Source organism: Cetorhinus maximus, chromosome 6, assembly GCF_964194155.1.
Source record: "Cetorhinus maximus chromosome 6, sCetMax3.hap1.1, whole genome shotgun sequence".
NCBI classification, from domain to species: Eukaryota; Metazoa; Chordata; class Chondrichthyes; order Lamniformes; family Cetorhinidae; genus Cetorhinus; species Cetorhinus maximus.
The window spans coordinates 100074488-100095937 of record NC_135884.1 but is presented as its reverse complement, the minus strand read 5'-3'; the positions used below and the strand labels follow the sequence as shown (position 1 = coordinate 100095937).

Here is a 21450-nt window from a genome sequence, read left to right as displayed (position 1 = left end):
TTTAATCATCTACTTTTCCTGTCTCTTCATGTTTTCTTAATTTTTTAAAATCTGTTTGAGCTCTTCATATTGCTGCTTAGCTTGTACTTCTCTCATGTGATTTTCGCAAACTGATGTTTACATAAACTAGTAGCAATAAGTGTTTTTGTTCAGTGTAGCAATTTTCTCCATGTGACTTGATAATATGGAGCTCATACATTTTCTGGTTAGTCAGGATTAGAGGATGAAGAGTTCACTCAGCAAAAAGCTCAACAAAAGATAGCTGATACTTGTGATGTATGGGACCTGACAGAGCAGATCAAGGCCATAACTGAAGGATGACAGCAACCTATTTGTTGTGCATAGCAATTGAAATGCAGATATCCTAACTCTTGAGAGAAAGTTGAGACATGTTCATTTCATTTGATACTAATTATATGCTTAATTTGCATTTTGCATGGAAGGGGAAAGTATCTCTTCAGTTTCCAGTGCTGAAGTGTCTATCAATCTCAATGATCTTCCACTCTATCTTCATCTTTCAACATCCATTGCTATTTGAAGCTAATGATGTCTTGTCTGGATGAATTGAATTTGACACGGTCAAATTGTCGCAAAAAGTAACCATTGTAATATCTTTTCATTAGAACTTTGGAAGCTATTATGTACTACATGTTAGGGTCAGCAACTCCGGAGGTGTTCCATCGTGCGACATTCGATCACGTGACATCTGATTGTGTGGTAATAGTCCATAGTTGGTAAATATTTCTGCATTTACATTATAAAGATTTGGATTCCTACAGTTGAGTATCTTTGCTCATTGTTTCACGCCGAACAGTCTGGGAGAGTTGGCAACCCTGTATTCCCAGACACTTGTAACTCAGTTAATTTGTCCGTACAAGCATATCTTTTATAACATTGTTGTGAAATGTAAAATTTATTTTTAAATCAAAGTTACACTTTATGTTCAAAATTTTTGGAGTGGGCAAGGGACAAAAAGGATAATGAGCTGAAGAAGAAATCTGCTTTTTACCCTGCACTGTTAATTTAAAAAGAATGAGCAGTACAGAATCCGCAGTTGTCGATCTTGCAAGCCACCTCCTGACTCCAGTTAATTTGTTTATCAGTTGCAGAACTTTGAGGCTGCATTTTTGAAAATTTAATAGCTTGGTTTAATTTAATAATTCAACAGTTTAATAGCAATTTTCTTGTGGCTAATTGGTTCTACTCTGCTGCCTTAGTAACTTTGCTGAAGTGTGGCTGAACCACACTTCAGATGAGGTTACCACAGCTGTGCATGACCAACTACCAAGAAATTCTGGGCTGTTTCTTAAAATGGCAGACAGTGAATGGCTAGGAGCCTAAGATAGACAGCTGTGTGCGGAGCTGGGCAATACTCTCTGGGACTGGAAGCATTTCAACTGGTGCACTAGTATTTCTTGCACGAGACATATAGAGGCATGCAGTAGTGAACTGCAGAATTATCTCCTGGTTTGTTAACGATAGTATCCAAGATATTAATCTTCTATTCTGGGAGACTCCTGACAAATCCAGCAGCGTTGCAGCTTATCTTATATAGTCAATGCTGCATCAAGAATTTAATTATTTGAATTGCATGGAAATTAAAACATTTAAACAGGTCATATGGCCCAAACAGTCCTTGCTGGTGTTCCTTGTAGTCCTTAAACCATATGCTTTTCACGTTCTCATGTCCCTTTACCCTGCTTTCCTTCAACCACTTAAGTATTTTTCAATATTGACATGGTCTCAACTACAATCACTAACTCTGGAAGTATGTTCCACATCCATTATACACATTTTAAAAAAAGCTTCACTTGCTCTAACTCTTACACAAATCATACGATTTTACTATATCATCCATCCTTCTCCAATTCAAAATTTGTTTTTTTAAATCAAAATGTACCATTCCCATTAACTGACATTGGATTTGATCTGCCACATTTTGCTCATTCCATCATTCTGTCATCCCATGCAGCTTCCTTTGATCCTCAAAATTACTTACTGTGTCTCTCATTTTATTATTGTCTATAAATTTAGATACTATTCCCTCTAGCTTATATCTAAATCATTGATGTACGCAGTGAACAAAAGTGATCCCAGAATCCTTTGACGCACCTCTACCTGCTTTCATCCATTCTGAGAAATTGCCTATAACTCTTATTCCGTTTCCTCCTTTCTATTCAGTTTTTTTTCTCCCCCAATCTGGGGCTTTGAGAAAATCAGCTAAGATCCTGCATAACCTAATGCTGGCCTATGTTAGAAACATATATAATCTCTGTGATGTAAATCTGCAAAAAAATTAAAATAATGTGAATAATGCTGTTTTCTCTTTCCTGGAAAATACTACCTCTCAATGAAATGGCGAAGATTGATAATTCAACTAAGGGATTATTTGTGCAAACCTAGATCCAACTGACAAAAGATGTGTTTGATTTAAACACAAATGCCACTGTACTCCTCTGAAAATAAAACTCAATTATTTTGCCCTTTTTCCAAGTGAGTTTCTATGTACTACCGCTTGGCGCTCTAGCATTCTACTACCGCTAACCTTGGCTCAGTGGTAACATGCTTGCCTCTGAGTCAAAAGGTTGGTTAATTTAGCACAGAGATTTGAACACAAATATCTAGGTTAACAATCCAGTACAGTATAAATGGGCTGTTGCACTGTTGAAAGTGAAATCTTTAGGATGTGACGAGTGCATGGTAAGTTATCCGATTGCACTATCTCGAAGAAGAGTAAGGGAGTTATCCTGGTGTCCAAGACAATATTTATCCCTCATCGACATCACCAGAACAGATTATCTGATCATTATCATATTGCTGTTTGTGGGAGCTTCCTGCACACAAATTGGCTGCCGAGTTTTCTGCATTACAATAATGAAGGCACTTTAGAAGTACTTTATTGGGTGTGAAGAGTTTTGGGGTGTCCTAAGATCATGAAAGGGACAATATAAGTGCAACTTTTTTTACTGAGCTCCAAGAGGAGTAATTTTGTTAAAATTCTCAAGAATCTGAACAGCTGCCTTAAAATGATTTAAATCCACAGTACAAAAAGTTTAGTGAATTTAAGTTATTTCTGTTCTCAGTGTGACCTATTAATCAAGCTTGGAGCCCAAGCTTGGTGTAGTGGATTGACATAATGTCTTTTCAGCCATAACACTTGGCTTTGTATCCAGTTCTGATTGAAGAAACCTCCCAAATCTACAGTTTCTTGGGGTGTACAAAAAATAAGCTTGATGTAGCATAGTATCCATAATTTATCACAAAATCAACTATCTTAACTTGGAAATATAAATACCTGGCTATCTTTTGTCACTGACTGCAGATGACCAGAGATGAGGAAGAGCCAGATAGGATGCAGCTTTCTCAATGAATTAGTGATCTTATGCATATTGTGAATCTGACCCAGTTGGGTCCTATATACAATTTGTCTGTGCTGAAATAGCTGACATCCACTGGGGCAATAGTAGTTCTAGAATTAGTTTCTGCGTCCCTAAATTGGGAAGAGAAACATCAACTTGCTTTACTTGTGATCACCACCCAGGAACTTATTGAATTGCACATGTTTGGAGTTGGAATCCAGTTCAGCTGTTGTGTCCTCTCCTTGCCCTGTGTGATTGAATTTTCTGTCAGTAATGTCAGAGCATGTGTAATGGCCACTTGGAGGATCTACAGGAAAGTGTGAGCGGAATGATTTCCCTTGGAAGAGAGGCCTACATCTCCTGTAACTTTAGTGATCAGGATTTATTTTAATTTGAAATGGTTTGCTTCCAATCTGATTTTAACTTTGAACTTCCAAAACTTGGAACTGAAGCCCCACATACTTGCCACTTCAATTCAACAGAAGTTGAATAAGATCAGTCTTGGGTTCGAGATGATTTGAAGAGCAAATTTGTTCCTGCAGCATTTAAACTTGCCCCAAGTGTGTTCCATTTGTTTGGTCATTAATGCAGTGTTGTTAGTTGTAAACTCTTCGAAGCAGACTAGGAACACTGATTTTATTTCCTTTTTTTCTATGTGTTCATGAGATGTGGGTGTCGCCAGCAGGGTATTTGCTTTGGCCCTAAGCGCTGGAATTCCATCTCTGTACCCCTCGAAGGCCCTTTCTATTTAAGATATTGCTTTAAAGCTTACATCTGACCATGTTTCTTTCCAAATATTCCCTTGCGTGGCTTGCTGTCAAATGTTTGATAACGCTCTTGTGAAGTGCATAGGGATGTTGTACTAGGTTAATGGTAACACATAAATGCAATAACAGTCCAATCCAAGTACCATAACAAGGTGTTGTTGGTTCTATGGTTCCAAATGTTTTCCACCGCTGAGGGTTTTCTCACCCCATGCCTGGATATGTTGTAGATTATTTGATAAAGATCAACCCTTATGATTAGTCAGCAACTTTGTTATCATTGTATCATGCAACTTGATGGTAGAAGGCAAACTAGAGGAATCATGGTAAAAGCAAAATACTGCGGATGCTGGAAATGTGAAACAAAAACAGAAAATGCTGGAAAAACTTAGGTCTGAAAGCATCTGTGGAGAGAGAAACAGAGTTGACGTTTCGAGTCCATATGACCCTTCTTCAGAGCTACGACATTACTATCAAGTTTTTGTCGCAGGCAGGAGCCAACTAGGATCATTATATGTAAGAATGAACTGGATCCTATCTACTCATTTGCCATTATTTTTATTTTTTTTCATAGCTCTGAAGAAGAGTTGTATGGAATCGAAATGTCAACTCTGTTTCTCTCTCCACAGATGCTGTCAGACCTGCTGAGTTTTTCCAGTATTTTCTGTTTTTGTTGTTGAGGAACCATGGTTTATTTTTCTGTATAGCTGTTCCTGTCTGCTCATTCCCCTAACCTGCCTTGGTCAGGAAATTTAAATATTCCCTTCAGGCCAACGTTCATGTTCCGCCTTGGTTTTGCTCATTCCTGGCAGAAAGGCATTTTATTTGTACATTTTTCTAATTTAATTTTTTTTTATTTGTGCACCTTAATTTGACAACTCTTTTTAGTCTACATTTGTTCTGTAGTAGAATATTGAATTCAGGGTGGAGGATTAATCTTTCCATTCCCAAGTTTGGGAATGGCATTCAGATCCCAGTGTTGACATGCAATTTCAACTTACCTGTCCTACTTGTAGCAGTGATAGATTGATAACTGTGCATATGTGAAGGGAAGGCTGTTGGGCTCAGTTTCCCAGCCCATCTTTTTAGACAATGATTGTATTACATTAATGGCAACAGTGGAAAAGCCTGTGACCTATAGTTTTTATAGTCTCTTGGATAATAAAGGAAGTGTGGTAACAAAAAAAGAACATTAGTAATTTTAAGCTAATAGCGTACTGAATCTTTGTTTTGATATGTTTTTAGTGCCTGTGAGATCAGAATGGGTGACAAGCCTCTCTGGGAGCAGATTGGAAGTGGCTTTGTACAACATTACTATCAAGTTTTTGATGCAGACAGGAGCCAACTAGGATCATTATATGTAAGTATGAACTGGGTCCTATCTACTCATTTGCCATAATTTTTATTTTCCTTTAATGTGATCTGATTCAAAAAGATTGAGGAATTTTCACATGTAACACTTGGAAAGTAAGTGTTGCTTTGCTATTAAGAATTAAAACAGCTATATTAAAGGATTTTATTGATGGAATTTATTTTTAAATCAACCCTCATTCCAAAGTGAATATTTTCAATCACAACACTCTTGTCCTATTTCCATAATATTTACTTCTGCGTTTCTGATCTTAATGTATAGTAGTCTACTCCTGATTAGTATAATCCATTTTTTGTGCAAAAATGTTTTGGGTTATATAGTAAGTGATGTAACTAGCATAATGTTAAAATTGTCAGATAATTTGAATTAAGCAACTTGAATTAAAGAGGAAACTACTTGTGTATGGGAAGATCACTGGGCAGCATCTGGACCCTTTAATTTAATGAAGTTCAGGTTAAAGTGCATTGTTGGCCAATTGTACAGCAAGTTTTATTCTATAATTGGTTTATTTTGTGGTTAATCCAGGCGTGCTAAGTGTTGACTCTTGGGTGACAAGTAGAATATTTATTTTCTAAACTTAATCTCTAAACGTAAGCTCAGTGCCTCCTTCCAAAAAAAGGTAGTTTGTTCACTTGCTATATACGAGTGATCTTAGTTGCAAGTGCCATCAGATTTTGATTCAGACCTGTGATTTCAATGCATTCATATTTCAAAACTGAATCAAATTGCAGGTTCATTAAATGAGGCACATGATCATGAAAGACAATGTATATTTGAAACACCTGATCTGCATGGTGAATAATAATAGAGCCATAAACTGTTTTGTGTCCCTGCCATTAGTATAATCAAGTGATTCTTACATCAGTTCAGTAACTATGGATAATTTTAAAATACCATCATATGGCTAATAACTAAAAGGATCTAACTTGATTGGTGCCAGATCACTATGCCACCTAAACCAGAGTAATTTCCTAACTAAGCCTAGGCTTTCAGACATTGCAGGAATTTAGAAAACAGGTAATCCAGACCTTCTCTTAAACTTTGAGAGTTTCTAGTGTTTTAGGGAGTGTTTTTTTTTCTGTGAGAGCAACTGTTACTTTGAGTAGCTTTTGTAAGATAATTCAGAAACAAATTTAATTTCTGGAGTGCATTTTTGTTTTAGATTGACGCATCATGCCTAAGTTGGGAAGGACAGCAGTTCCAAGGAAAAACTGCCATTGTGGAAAAAATAATTGTAAGTATGTTGGAATGAAATAACTGTTCAAAGCAATAATAATGTTTGAATAGACCCTTATTTGGACGCCTGTAAATTTGAATTAAACCTTACTGACAAATTCAATTTTTCTGCTTCAGATTAATCAGCACCAAGCTACACACTTCATTTATTATGATATGTTGTTGGGTTGTTTCTTTGATATTGAAACTGATGATTGAACAATGCACTGTAGCACAGTTCAGAAAATGATAGGGGTGAGTTTTAGTTTTTAACAATTTTTTTGTTCAATTTTATTCCAAAATTCTGGTCGAGCAGCATGTACTTTTCACTAAAAATACTTCATAGCATCCAGGTGATGAGTGGTTGCAGGCAATTCTTGGTGTTGAACTGAACTGTATAGCCCACAAGTTTATCAGTTTGATTGCTCCTAGAAAATGCATGTGTATAGATGTTTGATGAGGACCAGTTTGCCTCCACAGTAAATTGCTTTGCTCTGTAGGCTTTTACGTGGAGGACTCATTTAGAGACGATATCTAAAATTATTAGTTCTCGCTATAACTTTTTCCATGTGCAATCATGGTTCAAACTTGTGAATGTCAGTGCCATAGGTTACTGTTCCGTTGTATTGAAATGTTATAGTTTTTCCCAAAATGTACTGGATTGGGGACAGGAAAATCAGCCGGGATTCCCACACCTGGTTGCTGCCACATGAATCCTGCATATGTGATGTCAGATGAGGATAGTATCAAGGTTGCTACTGATTACCCCATGATATAATAGCCTGCTGATACACATTGTCGATATTCACATGTGAACAGTGATCTCTTAACCAAAGGACTGCAAAGTATGCAGCACTTGTGGAACCCTTCCTTCTAAGGGGTCAGTGCATTCAGGAGAGAAAATTGGTGAGAAAATAAGAATCCAGAAAACACATTGTGTCATAATTTGCTGGACCAGGGCAACAAACTGGGGTTATCCTGCTGTAGTTAGACTTGCTTTTGCTCATTTAACTGCAGTTACATTTTGTGCCACAGAGAAAAACTGGCCAGTTGTACCGGAGTGAACAGGGCAAGCATCTTATCGATCGTGTTGAAGCATTGTGAAATTAACAGTGCAAGGACTGAGAAAGACATGTAAATTAGAGCGCTTGAATACAATGTGTCAAATTGGATGCAGAAGAGAAATAAAGAGATAGAAAGGAAAATTGGATAGAAAGGAAAAAAAAATTATGTTTGACTTTTTTAAGATGATCAACAACAATTAAAACTAAAGGAATGAGATTCCACACTTGTAATAATTAATTTTCAGTGCTAGAGAAATTGATTGTCAGTACTTATTATGTTGTTATAAGTGTGCTTGGAATGAAATGACAAGGTTTAACTTCTTTTGAGAGTTTAGTTTGTATCTACCACACAAATACAGCAACTTCACACCATTCAATACATTTCAATGGTGAACCAGACAGTGAGATACCCTATTTGTGAAGTTAACGCTGGAGCAAAACATCTGAAACAGCATCTGCCCTCACCTGAATTTGCTGTACCATTTGTGCATAAATAATGGTCAGCACCATTAGCCTCACTGTTATTTAGGCAGCAGATTATGGCCCAGTGACATAATTAGAAGTTATGAAGACCTATGAACAAGATTTGTATCACGTAACTGTATCCCATAGGTATAATTTCCCTACCTGGATTATTAAATTTAGTAATAGTAGGAGAAGGATTGGTTCTTTCGGACAATAATTTAGTCTAATGAATTGAAAGCACTGTCACAATGTTGCTTAAATATTGGACAGTTGGAACTTAAAGCAGCTTGGTGCTCTCTTTATGTATGCAATAGTAGCTTCACAACATGAAGAACAAACAATGGAATTTGCACTGTGACTAATATGTGTAAGATTTTAGGGTGAACCCACCTTGCAGGCAAAGTTTAGAGCATAAAATAAATAATCTTGAACAAAACCAATAATGTTTCCAGGTTTTAGATTATTTGTTGGAATTTGGGGTACTTTTTGCTAAGATGTTGATATTCATATTTATTTGACTCTCAAGGGAGTATCTCCACTGTCTCAAATTCAAATTAGTTCCGCTTGAAGCCTATTTTTCTTCAGCTTGAGACAATAAAGTTCGCTTAACACCTTCGAGAGAGAAAATTGAGTTTTGGAAGCGTTTGAATTCATATGAACGTCATGGAGTGGGTGGGGTGCGGGGGTGCAAGGTGCTGGAGAAATGAGAAAGCTGCCGGGACAGCCCACATCTAGTTTATTTGATTCGCAGCTTAATTGACCATTCCTGATATGAAGAGCTAGAGGAAGATCAGAGGTCAAATCTTCAGCTTCTTGTAAGCTGGAACGAACTGACAAGACAGCGGCGAAGAGCAGTGGGAAACCAGGGGATTGGGAAGCCTACAAAGACCAAAAGAGGACAACTAAAAAAGAAATAAGGAGGGACAAGATTAAATATGAGGGTAAACTAGCCAGTAATATAAAAGAAGATTGCAAGAGTTTTTTAGATATATAAATGGTAAGAGAGAGGCAAAAGTGGATATTGGGCCGCTGGAAAATGACGCTGGAGAAGTAGTAGTGGGGAACAAAGAAATGGCGGAGGAACTGAATAAGTACTTTGTGTCAGTCTACACGGTGGAAGACACGAGTAACATCCCCAAAGTTCGAGAGTCGGGGGCAGAGGTGAGTATGGTGGCCATTAACAAGGAGAAGGTGCTAGGAAAACTGAAAGGTCTGAAGGTGGATAAATCACCTGGACCAGATGGATTACACCCCAGAATTCTGAAGGAGATAGCGGAAGAGATAGTGGAGGCGTTAGTGGTGATCTTTCAGGAATCACTCGAGTCAGGGAGGGTCCCAGAGGACTGGAAAATCGCGAATGTAACCCCCCTGTGTAAGAAGGGAGTGAGGCAAAAGACGGGAAATTATAGGCCGATTAGCCTGACCTCGGTCGTTGGTAAGATTTTAGAGTCCATTATTAAGAATGAGATTTCAGAATACTTGGAAGTGCATGGTAAAATAGGGCAAAGTCAGCATGGTTTCATCAAGGGGATGTCATGCCTGACAAATCTGTTAAAATTCTTTGAGGAGGTAATGAGTAGGTTAGACAAAGGAGAGCCAATGGATGTTATCTACTTGGATTTCCAGAAGGCCTTTGACAAGGTGCCGCACAGGAGGCTGCTCAGTAAGATAAGAGCCCATGGTGTTAGAGGCAAAGTACTAGCATGGATGGAAGATTGGCTGTCTGGCAGGAGGCAGAGAGTGGGGATAAGGGGGTCCTTCTCAGGATGGCGGCCGGTGACTAGTGGAGTTCCTCAGGGGTCAGTGTTGGGGCCACAATTTTTCACTTTATACATTAATGATCTAGATGAAGGAACTGAGGGCATCCTGGCTAGGTTTGCAGATGATACAAAGATAGGTGGAGGGACAGGTAGTATTGAGGAGGCGGGGAGGCTGCAGAAGGATTTGGACAGGTTAGGAGAATGGGCAAAGAAGTGGCAGATGGAATACAACGTGGGCAAGTGTGAGGTCATGCACTTTGGTAGGAAGAATAGAGGCATGGACTATTTTCTAAATGGGGAGAGAATTCAGAAATCTGGAGTGCAAAGGGACTTGGGAGTCCTAGTCCAGGATTCTCTTAAGGTTAACTTGCAGGTTGAGTCAGTAGTTAGGAAGGCAAGTGCAATGTTGGCATTTATTTCGCGAGGACTAGAATATAAAAGCAAGGATGTGCTGGAGAGGCTTTAGAAGGCTCTGGTCAGACCACATTTAGAATATTGTGAGCAATTTTGGGCCCCGTATCTCAGGAAGGATGTTCTGGCCCTGGAGAGGGTCCAGAGGAGGTTCACGAGAACGATCCCAGGAATGAAAGGCTTAACATATGAGGAACATTTGAGGACTCTGGGTCTAAACTCGATGGAGTTTAGAAGGATATGGGGGGATCTGATTGAAACTTACAGAATACTGAAAGGCCTGGATAGAGTGGACGTGGGGAAGATGTTTCCATTAGTAGGAGAGACTAGGACCCGAGGGCACAGCCTCAGAGTAAAGGGAAGACCTTTTAGAACAGAGATGAGGAGAAACTTCTTCAGCCAGAGAGTGGTGAATCTATGGAATTCATTGCCACAGAAGGCTGTGGAGGCCAGGTCATTGAGTGTATTTAAGACTGAGATAGATAGGTTCTTGATTGGTAAGGGGATCAAAGGTTACGGGGAGAAGGCGGGAGAATGGGGTTGAGAAACTTATCAGCCATGATTGAATGGCGGAGCAGACTCGATGGGCCGAATGGCCTAATTTCTGCTCCTATGTCTCATGGTCTTATGGTCTTTGTGGTAACCTGGAATAAAAGCCAGTTACAGAGAGTGATAGTTCATTTTAAGCTTAGTATAAACTGCTTGAAGAATTGATTGTCAGAGTGTGAATTTATCCTGCTAGTAGATAATATGTCATGCTTTGTTTTTTATTGTCATGAGCATTATGAAAAATATAAAAAAACTGCAAAACATTATTGTTTGTTCGGCGTCTAGTTCACACAACAAAAGAGTTAATTAATGCGATCCTATCGCATTGTGTGTCCATACATTGGGAAGTAAAGTTAAACTGGTCCGAGGCGCCACTGGTTTGATATTACAAGAATGCCTGATTCTGCTGAATTCAAATAACTAGTGCCTAAAATTTGTAACGGCAAATGGTTTTATGTTTGTTTAAAAGAGAATAATTATGTAAAATGATTGTTTGTTTAGAAGCAATTGATTAATGATATTTTAAATAAATAAGGGCATTTTTTTGTCCCTTACATGATCCATATTAAGTTAACAGCTTTTTTTATTTTCCATCTTTCTTCGTTGAAGGCCTGTCCTGTAAAATCGGAAGAGATGTATTTCAATGAAATAGAAGTGAGGGTAATACGTGCTGTTGGGGGAACCCTTGGGGAATATGCCCAAGCTCTGTGAAGATCCCCCAACCTGTTGTGCATCAGCAGAGTATATCAATTTCAATTCCATTTGTTTGATAGGCATTACCTCCTGGCTGTACTCAGAAGCCTTTCAACTATAATTTATCTGAAAAGAAGGAAGATGTTTAATAAGGAAAGTAACATTTCTGCCAAAGTCTCGTTGTCCTAGAAGTACATTGTATTATATTTTAAAAGGAAACAAATGGCACTTCTTTTAGAAACTTAACTCCTGTGAAGCTGGCTTTCATTATCTTTTTGGCTTCTAAGGCCATGTGCTGAAGTGTTCCTTCGTTTCCACTCCCTGCACTCCTCTCCATTCCCCCACTGACTCCCAGTATTCCTTTCGATTGAAGCTGTGGACGAAACTTGTGAGCAGGGCAGGGTTGCTATTGGCCAAGGCAAGTGACAAAATCTCATCAAGTTGCACTTAGCCTTATAAATGCAATAACCGTGAATGGGAGGATGGATGCCTCGTGGTTATTTTAAAAAATTACCATTTAAAATGAAATTTTGGAGTGTATTAATTTGATAAATACTCAAGGCTATCTAGGCTTTCCAGGACAGGAGACTGCATTGATTCTGTTGGGAGATGCTGTAGGATACCTATCATAACTAGTGTCACAGCAGTGGCATAATGGGTAGAAGGGTGACCCTACCACAAATTGGCAAAATATTTACTTTTCAAAAACAAAAAGTCGAAAGAATATGGTAAGACCATAACTTTTTTCTCTAAGAATGATCAGTTTATGAGCAAAGTACTCCTTTACACCCCTTCTTCGATATTTTGGATTGCTGTAGTTGAATCCTGAAACAAAAGATTGAACCTGTTTTTATGGAAGGTCCTTTTAAATGTCAAAGTAGCAACCAGTTTGAGTTTTAAAATTATATTTCTCAAGCTTTAGAATGGTGACATCGCAAATTAATACACAATAACTTTCTGTGAAAGTTGGCATCTTCTGCAATGTTTCATTTGAATGTAATTTTAGTGTTTATGTATTATACAGTGCTTGAAGCCTATCATGTACAACATTTGCCTGAAGACTCTTCTGAAACTTCTCTTAGATACAACCCTGTATAGTATCTAGCAATTTGGGATGTAAGCAAATGTTTGTTTCAACAAAATAAGGCTTTGCTGTACTTTAGATAGTATTGTGTATAAGATTGTAAACACTGAGTAATAGCCAAGCATTTTTTATTTGCCTGCATTAAACTGTTGACAAAACAGTAATTGCTCTGAATTGTGATAAGTTTTTTGCATTTTAAACACAATGTCTAATTTGCAGGAGTAGGACTGTCAGACGTGGTATGTTCATGGTTTGCATTGAATCATGAAGTTTTTTCAGCTAAGAAAATTGGAGTTGTTCTTATTAGGTTTGTCTTTTTAAACACAGGGCCTTCCATTTCGTAAAATACAGCACAGCATAACTGCACAAGACCACCAACCTACCCCAGATAGTTGCATCCTGAGTATGGTAGTAGGACAGCTTCAGGTAAGAGTGTTTCTGTTTTATTCAAAGCTTTAACCCACATCGATGTTCAATGAGAATGTTTATTCTGCCTTTTATATCCATTTCCTATGAAGCAAAGAGAATGGTGTCTAAGCCATTTTAGAAAAAAGTTTACATTCACATCTTTGGATTTACAGTAAGAAATTCAACCAACCTTTTTGAAAAAGTTCTTAAATCGTAGGAAGGTTCAAAAGCATAATAATAAAACCAGCATCCAACCTTTGAATTAAATACCTAACGGTAATTCACTATTGCTAATTGTTAGTCATTGCAATAGTCTTTTTAAAGAAGTTTTATAATTCTCTTTCTTTGAGTTCTTAGCCCCTAATGGACAACCTCTGCCATTTCTATTCTGGAACTCTCTACTTTCTCTTTCTCACTTTGAGGAAACATGATCTCGCAGAAATGTGACATTCTGTAGTCGAGTATTTAGTGTGCCAACAAGTTTCAATCTAACAAAAAGCCTAGTGGAAGATTGCAACTCAAGTTACGGCTCTTATTCATGTGGAAAATGTTTTTGCACAAGCAAGATATGGTGTTTAGAAGCGACAGAAATGGTGTGTAAAAAGTTATAAAAACAAAAAACTACTGCGGATGCTGGAAATCCAAAACAAAAACAGAATTACCTGGAACGTTGAAGGGTCGTGAGGACTCGAAACGTCGACTCTTTTCTTCTCCACCGATGCTGCCAGACCTGCTGAGTTTTTCCAGGTAATTCTGTTTTTGTTGTGTAAAAAGTTAGTTTGTTATAAGGGGAAGCGATAGTGGTATTTTCACTGGACTAGTATTCCAGAGACCCAGGGTAATGCTCTAGGGACCTGGGTTTGAGTCCCACTATGGCAGATGGTGAAATTTGAATTCAGTAAAATTAAAAGTCTGATGATGACCATGAAACCATTGCCGATTGTTGTAAAAACCCATCTGCTTCACTAATGCCCTTGAGGGAAGGAATCTGCCGTCCTTACCTGGCCTGGCCTACATGTGACTCTAGACCCACAACAATGCCCCTTGAACAAAGTCAGTTAGGGATGGGCAATAAATGCTGGCCTAGCCATAGACGCCCATATCCCATGAATGAATAAAGAAAAAAAAAACATAATTGGATATGTAGGTGTTTTGGACAAAATGAGTAATTCTAAAGGAGTTGCTGACTTTCTGCATGTATGGAAGGATTGGTAGATGAGTACTACGATGGACTTGTACTAGTACAATATATCATGGTGGAATTTACTTTTGTCGGAATCCCCACTAGGCTGTTTTTTTTAAAAATATACGATAGATAATTGAGGTTAGGGAGCACCATAGGATGATGCCCCGTGCCCTGAAGCTATTTTTACTGGATCCAGTGAGATGGTATTCAAAATAATGAGGAGTCTGGACACAGTATATAGGGAAGAAGTGTGTAGGTAGGGAAAACGCGTGAAAGGAGTGAGAACGAGAGGATTTAACATAATTGGCAAAAGAAGCAAAAGTGACATGAGAAAACACTTTCACTCAGTGAGTGGTTAACGCCTGGAATTCGTTGCCTGGGTGTGTGATAGAGGCAGGTTCAATCAAAGCATTTGAAAAGGACTGTTATCTGAAAAGGAAGAATGTGCAGGGTTACAGGGAGAAGATGGGAGAATGACACTAAATAAATTGCTCATTCGGAGAGCTAATGCAGACACAATGGGCCGAATGGGCTCCTTCTGCTCTGTAACAATTCTGTGATCCTGTGGAATAGTGGTCTTTCATAATCCGGTACAAAACTATGTTCCATTCATGTGCCATTGGCATAGGCCTTCGAACAGTTGTATGCTCACTGTCTTATTTTCAAAATATAATGAAAATTACAATAAAATGGACAGTGTAGAAGGGTGAATCTTACAAAAGGCTTAAAGGTGAACTGTGCAATGACTGCATATTGTGCATCAAACCTAGCCATATCATGCTGGAGCAGAAGAATTACAGATAAGGTCCCAGAAAGGACTGAGCTGAAAACAAAATCATAAATGAATCCAACTGAGTTCAACCAAGTAGGGGCGGGTAGATAAATTTAACTTTCACAGGAGCCAGTCAATTAATGGAACAGAACATATGAGTCAGAAATGACCCAACTTAATATCCCACAAACATGCAAGAAGGAAATACAAGAATAAAAGGAAAATTATAATTGGGAGTAACTGGAGGACAAAGCACAGAATGTTTGCAGCCACAAAATTGAGGAAGCCTGTCTAAGCAAGTGAATTTTGCATAGTGTAGAAGATCTAAGGGGAGGGGAAGAAGAAATTGGTTGTGTATGAGAGTGGATTTGAGAATTGGGTAGCAGTGGCTATTTTCAGTACAATAGCGTGTATGGAATGATTTGTGGTAAACTCAATGAGTTTAGAAGATACTGCCATCCTACCTGACCAGCATTAGCTGTTTTCTTCTAATTAGCAGTCTGTTTTTTTAATGAATCATCTGAATAACCAAGCAGGTGAATTGTGAGAAGTGTTCTGGTTTGATGTAGATAAATTTTTCTTAATGTAACTTGTTCTTTTTTAATAGCATATAGAAATTATTTATTTGTTAAAATTTTGTGGCACAATTATGTTTATATAATTGCTATGTCATTGTCAAGGTCAGCTAACAGTTACATGTTGGAAATAATTTTGATTGTACCACGAATGATTAGCTTGCACTAAGCCAAATGAAGTGTTTTTGTCGTGGGATATTTTCTGATCTGGCTAGCGAATCGCTTTTAAGTTGTGTAGAAGAATTCAGTAAAAATGGACTGAGTTGATGGGTTGTTTCTGAAATAGTTTTGTTTGCCATTTCTTTGGTTAAAGTAGAAAACCATGCTGTTCGAGTAGTTTCTTTCTGGGCCACTTTTGTAATGAGAGTTTATTTTTAATCTTGCTTTATTTTTTGAATTTTTGTGTGAGGTAATGTTAATTTTATACCATGATCTCCTGACCAGATGCTGTAATTTGAACTCAGCAGGTGCATAATAGAAATTTCAGAACAGGAGCCATTTGGAGTGGCTGGTGATGCCTATGTACCTTAACTAGTGCAATCTATCCTAATCGTGTTTTCCTGATCTTGTGTCCTTCTACATTTTCCTTTTTTTCAAATAATTATTTTAATGCTGTCCCAGCCTCTGTCTCATTTGATGTTCATGGTATACCCTGGGTTCCGCCTGAGCCTCTCAGCTCCTGACCTCATAACAGCCTTGGCCCAAACATGGACAAAAGAGCTGAAATCCAGAGGTGAGAGTGATTGCCCTTGACATCAAGGCAGCATTTGACCGAGTGTGGCATCATGGAGCCCTAACAAAACTGTAGGCAATAGGAATTGGTGGTGGTGGTGGTGGTGGGGGGAGTAGCTCTCCACTGATTAGAGTCATACCTAGCAATAAAGGAAGATGGTATGGTTGTTGGATGTCAATCATCTCAGTTCCGGGGGCATCGCTGCAGGGATTCCTTGGGGTAGTGTCCTAGGTCCAACCATCTTCAGCTGCTTCATTAATGACTTTCCCTCCATCATAAGGTTGTAAATTGTGCAATCATCAGAAAACATCCTAATGTTCACCATTCGTGACTCCTCAGATACTGACGCAGTCCATGTCCATATGCAACAAGACCTGGACAACATTGAAGCTTGAGCTGATAAGTGGCAAGTAACTTTTATACCACACAAGTGCCAGGCATTGACCACCTCCAACAAGAAAGGACCGAGCCATCTCCCCATGACATTCAATGGCATTGCCAATGCTGAATTCCCCCACTGTCAACATCCTGGGGATTACCATTGACCAGAAACTGAATTGGACCAGCTATATAAATACTGTGGCTACAAGAGCAGTTCAGAGGCTGGGAATTTTGTGGTGAGTAACTCGCCTCCTGACTCCCCAAAGCATCTACAAGGCACAAGTCAGGAGTGTGATGGAATACTCTCACCTTGCCTGGATGAGTGTAGCTCCCTCGACACTCAAGAAGCTTGACACCATCCAGGACAAAGCAGCCCACTTGATTGGCACATCCACCACCTTAAACATTCACTTCCTGCACTACTGATGCACAGTGGCAGCAGCGTGTACCATCTACAAGATGCACTGCAGCAACTCGAGGCTCCTTCAACAGCACCTTCCTGACCCGTGGCCTCTGCCACCAAGATGGACAAGAGTAGCAGATGCATGGGAACACCGCCACTCCCAAGTTCCCCTCCAAGCCACACACCATCCTGACTTTTGGAACTATATTGTTGTTCCTTCACTGTTGCTGGGTCAAAATCCTGGAACTCGCTTCCTAACGGCACTGTAGGTGTATCTACACCAGATGAACTGCAGCAGTTCAAGAAGGTGGCTCATCACCACCGCCACCTTGAGAGCAATTAGGGATAAGCAGAGACGTCCATGTGCTGTGAAATAATTTTAAAAATCATGTTTAATAATCTGCTGTGTGGTAAGAGTTCTTAACTTATCTCTTTGTTGTAATGATAATACCGGGTCTATTTTCCATGTTATTTAATTAATGACCAGTAGAAACAACCTTTTCTGTTCAGCCTCTCAAACATTTCAAATATCACGTAAATCACACGTGAAACACCTGTCAGATCCTCTTATAAACTTGTAAAACAAGCCCCCAACTTCTCGAATCTTTCTTCGTGACTGTAATCTCTAATTCATAGTATTATTCCAATGAATCTTCACTGCACTCTTTCCATGACAGTAATATCTTTGTAATGGGATGTCCAGAACTGCACACACTCTTCCCAACTGTGGTTTAACCACTGTCTTATAGAAATTTAATATTATTTCCTTGCTTTTATATTCAGTGCACCTGAATGAGAAACACAGAAGTGATTTTACCTTTTTAGGTTCCTTTCTTGGTGCATTACCCACTTTTGACAATCTATGCATCTGGACCCATTAATTTCTCCTTTCTTGCACTCTTGCAAATTTGCATTCATTGAATTAATGATGTTATCTTTGACTTGATGTTTGCAGTAGGTCAGCCACCCATTTGAAATTTTATTCTAATTTTACCCTGTGCTTGTTAACCTCCACAGAAAAATTATTTGACTTTTTCAATTAAAACAGTTGGATTTGTAGAAGATAGCAAATAGTCCGGGGGCAGAGTGGGAGAATTGGCCAAGTGCAGCGGGGGCAATTCGCTTTGACTCCGCCAGTTTTTTAAAAATTGTGTGCATGTAGTATAAAATCCATGGATCATTTGTACCAGTTTAGTGTGAATATGTTGTACTGGAATTGGGTCAGATTTGGAGGTCAGGCAGACTTTAGAACCATAATGTTTAGAATCATCAAACTGATTACCTGTAGGTTTTACCCTTCCTTATTTGTTTTCGGATTATTGTTAACACTTCAAAATATATCCTGGGGTTTACAAAGGGCAAAATCATACACCTATTAGTTTTTGACATGGAATCTTCTAATAGATAGCAATTTAATTTAAAAATGCAAGAATATGAAATCAAACTTGGTAACCATTTGTTATTTCATCTTTTGCTCAGGCAGATGACGACCAAGTTATAGGCTTCCAGCAAACATTTTTGTTGAAATGTCTTAGTGATACCTGGGTGTGTACCAATGAGGTCTTCAGGCTAGCACTTCACAACTTTTAATAAATGAACAACTCTCACCCCTGTCTGTCTTTCCTCCTTCCTAGTAAGCACCACTTTTTGCAGTTTTGCATGTGTGTGACCTTTGCAGGAAGTTGCATCATGTTCTTGCTATAAGCCCATGTGATTTTTTTTTTTGTCTTGAGTATTGCACTGAATTTTAAGAAGTTAATAGTTTGCCCTATTCTGTGAATATAACAGAATATAATTTGCACCTACAATGTGCAAAATATAAGCTTTGGATGCGTATACACCCTGTGTAATTTTAATATCATTGCATCAGTACAACTCTTTCCATTTCAGCTAACTTGCAAGTTTTTTTGTGTGTGGTTGCTGACTGTGTTAGTTGTTTATTGCTAATTAGAGTGGGGCATTCATTTTCCACTAACCCAAACCTTGATCTTTAATAAACTGCTGTGTAAGTATACTACACGTCTTTTTGTGGAGGGTGGGAGATTTTGCAGGAATGCAGTGATTTAATAGGAATCATATATATGAGAGTCCAACTGTCACCTAATCAAAAACAAAAGTAACTGGTAAAAGGTGTGCTGTTTGTAAAGTGTTAGATATTTCCCCCAATGGCTTGGAGTTTCTCTCTTTGGGTGCAAACTGAAATTGTGCCCATTTTGATAATGTCAAGTGGCACCCAAATATTCTCTCCATCACACCATAATATGCTCAGACTTAAATTTACACAAATCAGTATTGGCAGGCACACTTTTAAAATTTTATTGCCTGTCCTTAATTGCCCTGGAGGTGATGGTGAACCACCGCAGTTCATGTGGTGAAGGTGCTCCCACAATGCCGGTAAGTAGGGAGTTCCAGGAATTTGACCCTGTATGATTAAGGAACAGTGTTATGTTTCCATATCAGGATGGTGTGAGACTTGGACAAGAGCTTGGAGGTAGTGATGTTCTCATGCACCTACTGCCCTTGTCCTTCAAGGAGGCAGTGGATGTGGGTTTGGGAGGTGCTGTGTAAGAAGCTTTGGGTGAGTTGCTGCAGTGTATCTTGTAGATGGTACACACTACAGCCATGGTGCGCCGGTGGTAGAGGGAGTGAATGTTTAAGATACAGATTGGGTGCCAATCAAATGGGCTGCTAATGTTCGGCTTCTTGAGTGTTGTTGGAGATGCACTCATCTAGGCAACTGGGGAGTATCCTAATAGATTGCTGGCTTACCCCTTGGACATAGTGTAAAGGCTTTGGGAGTTAGGAAGTGAATCGCTCCCTGTGGAATACACAGCCTCTGTCTGTTCTTGTAGCCACAATATTTATGGTTGAGTTTCTGGTCAATGGTGACCCACCTGTGACGGTGAGGGCTTCGACAATGCTTATGCCATTGAATGTCAAGGGGTGGTGGTTAGACTTTCTGCTTGTTGGAGACTGATTCTTAAAATGTTTCGAATTATTCAACCGTCATTCATGAATAATAGTCACAGCATTTATTAGAGCCTGATGGAAGCTTTGCAATTTTTAGTTTGGTTTATTCTTTGCCATAAAAAATACATTAAAATACAGTGTGTGTCTCAGGTGAGGATGCATTTTATAAAAATGCTTTGAAAATTGCAATTAAAAGACAAGATAAAATGACTTTTACTTGCCACACCTGAAAATTGGGTCACAGAGTTGAAACTATTCACCAAACAAGCGCATTTGGAAGATACTCCCATTTTAGTCAGGGCATGGCCAGTTTTACGGATGGAGATTTGTTCAGATGGAAGGTTTGAGGACAGGCATAAAAGGCCGAGGAGACATGGCCATATTATAGTTGCAAATGTTTCACCCTTATGCCCAAAATTTCATGATCTTTTAAGCCACATAATTAGCTTACACCCAGTTTGTAGGAACAGGAGTAGCCCATTTGGCCTGTCGAGTCGGCTCAGTCATTCAGTTAGCTGATGGCTGATCATCTACCTCAGTGTCACTTTCCTGCGCTATCTCCATATCCCTTGATGTTATTAGTCTCCAGAAATTTATCAGTTTCTGCCTTGAACATGCTCAATGATTGAGCTTCCACAGCCCTTTAGGGTAGAGTTCCAAAGATTCACCACCCTCTGAGTGAAGAAGTTGTTCTCCACCTCAGTCTTAAATGGCCTATCCCTTATCCTGAGATTATGTTTCCTATTTTTTAAAATTTGTAGATCTGGGTAAGAAACACCAGGTCCATATATAAAACTTATGCTGAATTAGCCTTCTATGCATTCCTATCCAAAGTAGAATTTGCTGTCATCCATGGAAACTATTACCCATTTGGAAACACTGGAAAGCATTAACTATATAAGTGAAGCACAATATCGACCAGCAATTTGCAGTGCCAACAGTAATTCGACCTTGACAGAATGGATACCAGTTGTTACAAAACTTAACATATGTTTCATGACGATGACTTTCTGGCATTACTGTAATGGTGTTAGCTTCAGAACCAATTGGTCATGAGTATTTCAGAACTGACCGTTGCTCAAATTTCACCTATTTTTCAATTATCTCTCTTCGCTTCCTCAGATTATCTGGGGTTGAGTTGCCATTGGTGCCAGGTGTTCTTCAGTAACATACCGAAGGGTAGTTTTTCATGTATGAGCTTTGAAATTGAACTAGGTGACTGACCTTTGAGACCATTGTAGCAGAATGCAGTCTTGTCCACCCATATGCTAGGATATTGCAGAATG

General features: G+C 38.8%; 1 protein-coding gene across 3 annotated transcripts in view; it reads left to right on the top strand.

Moving 5' to 3' along the window:
* The window catches only part of nutf2 (nuclear transport factor 2), a 53403-nt gene that overhangs the window by 11369 nt on the left and 20584 nt on the right, over positions 1-21450 (top strand). The window contains exons 2-5 of one of the 3 annotated variants that reach the window (XR_013576901.1): positions 5369-5483; positions 6658-6729; positions 13064-13162; positions 16750-17027. Coding sequence is in view for 2 of the 3 variants with exons in the window: in XM_078544178.1 (XP_078400304.1) it covers positions 5385-5483; positions 6658-6729; positions 13064-13162; positions 16750-16816 (337 nt within the window). In the remaining variant the exon portion in view is untranslated. The remainder of the gene's footprint in view (positions 1-5368; positions 5484-6657; positions 6730-13063; positions 13163-16749; positions 17028-21450) is intronic. The other 2 variants (XM_078544178.1, XM_078544177.1) reach the window with 2 other exon arrangements.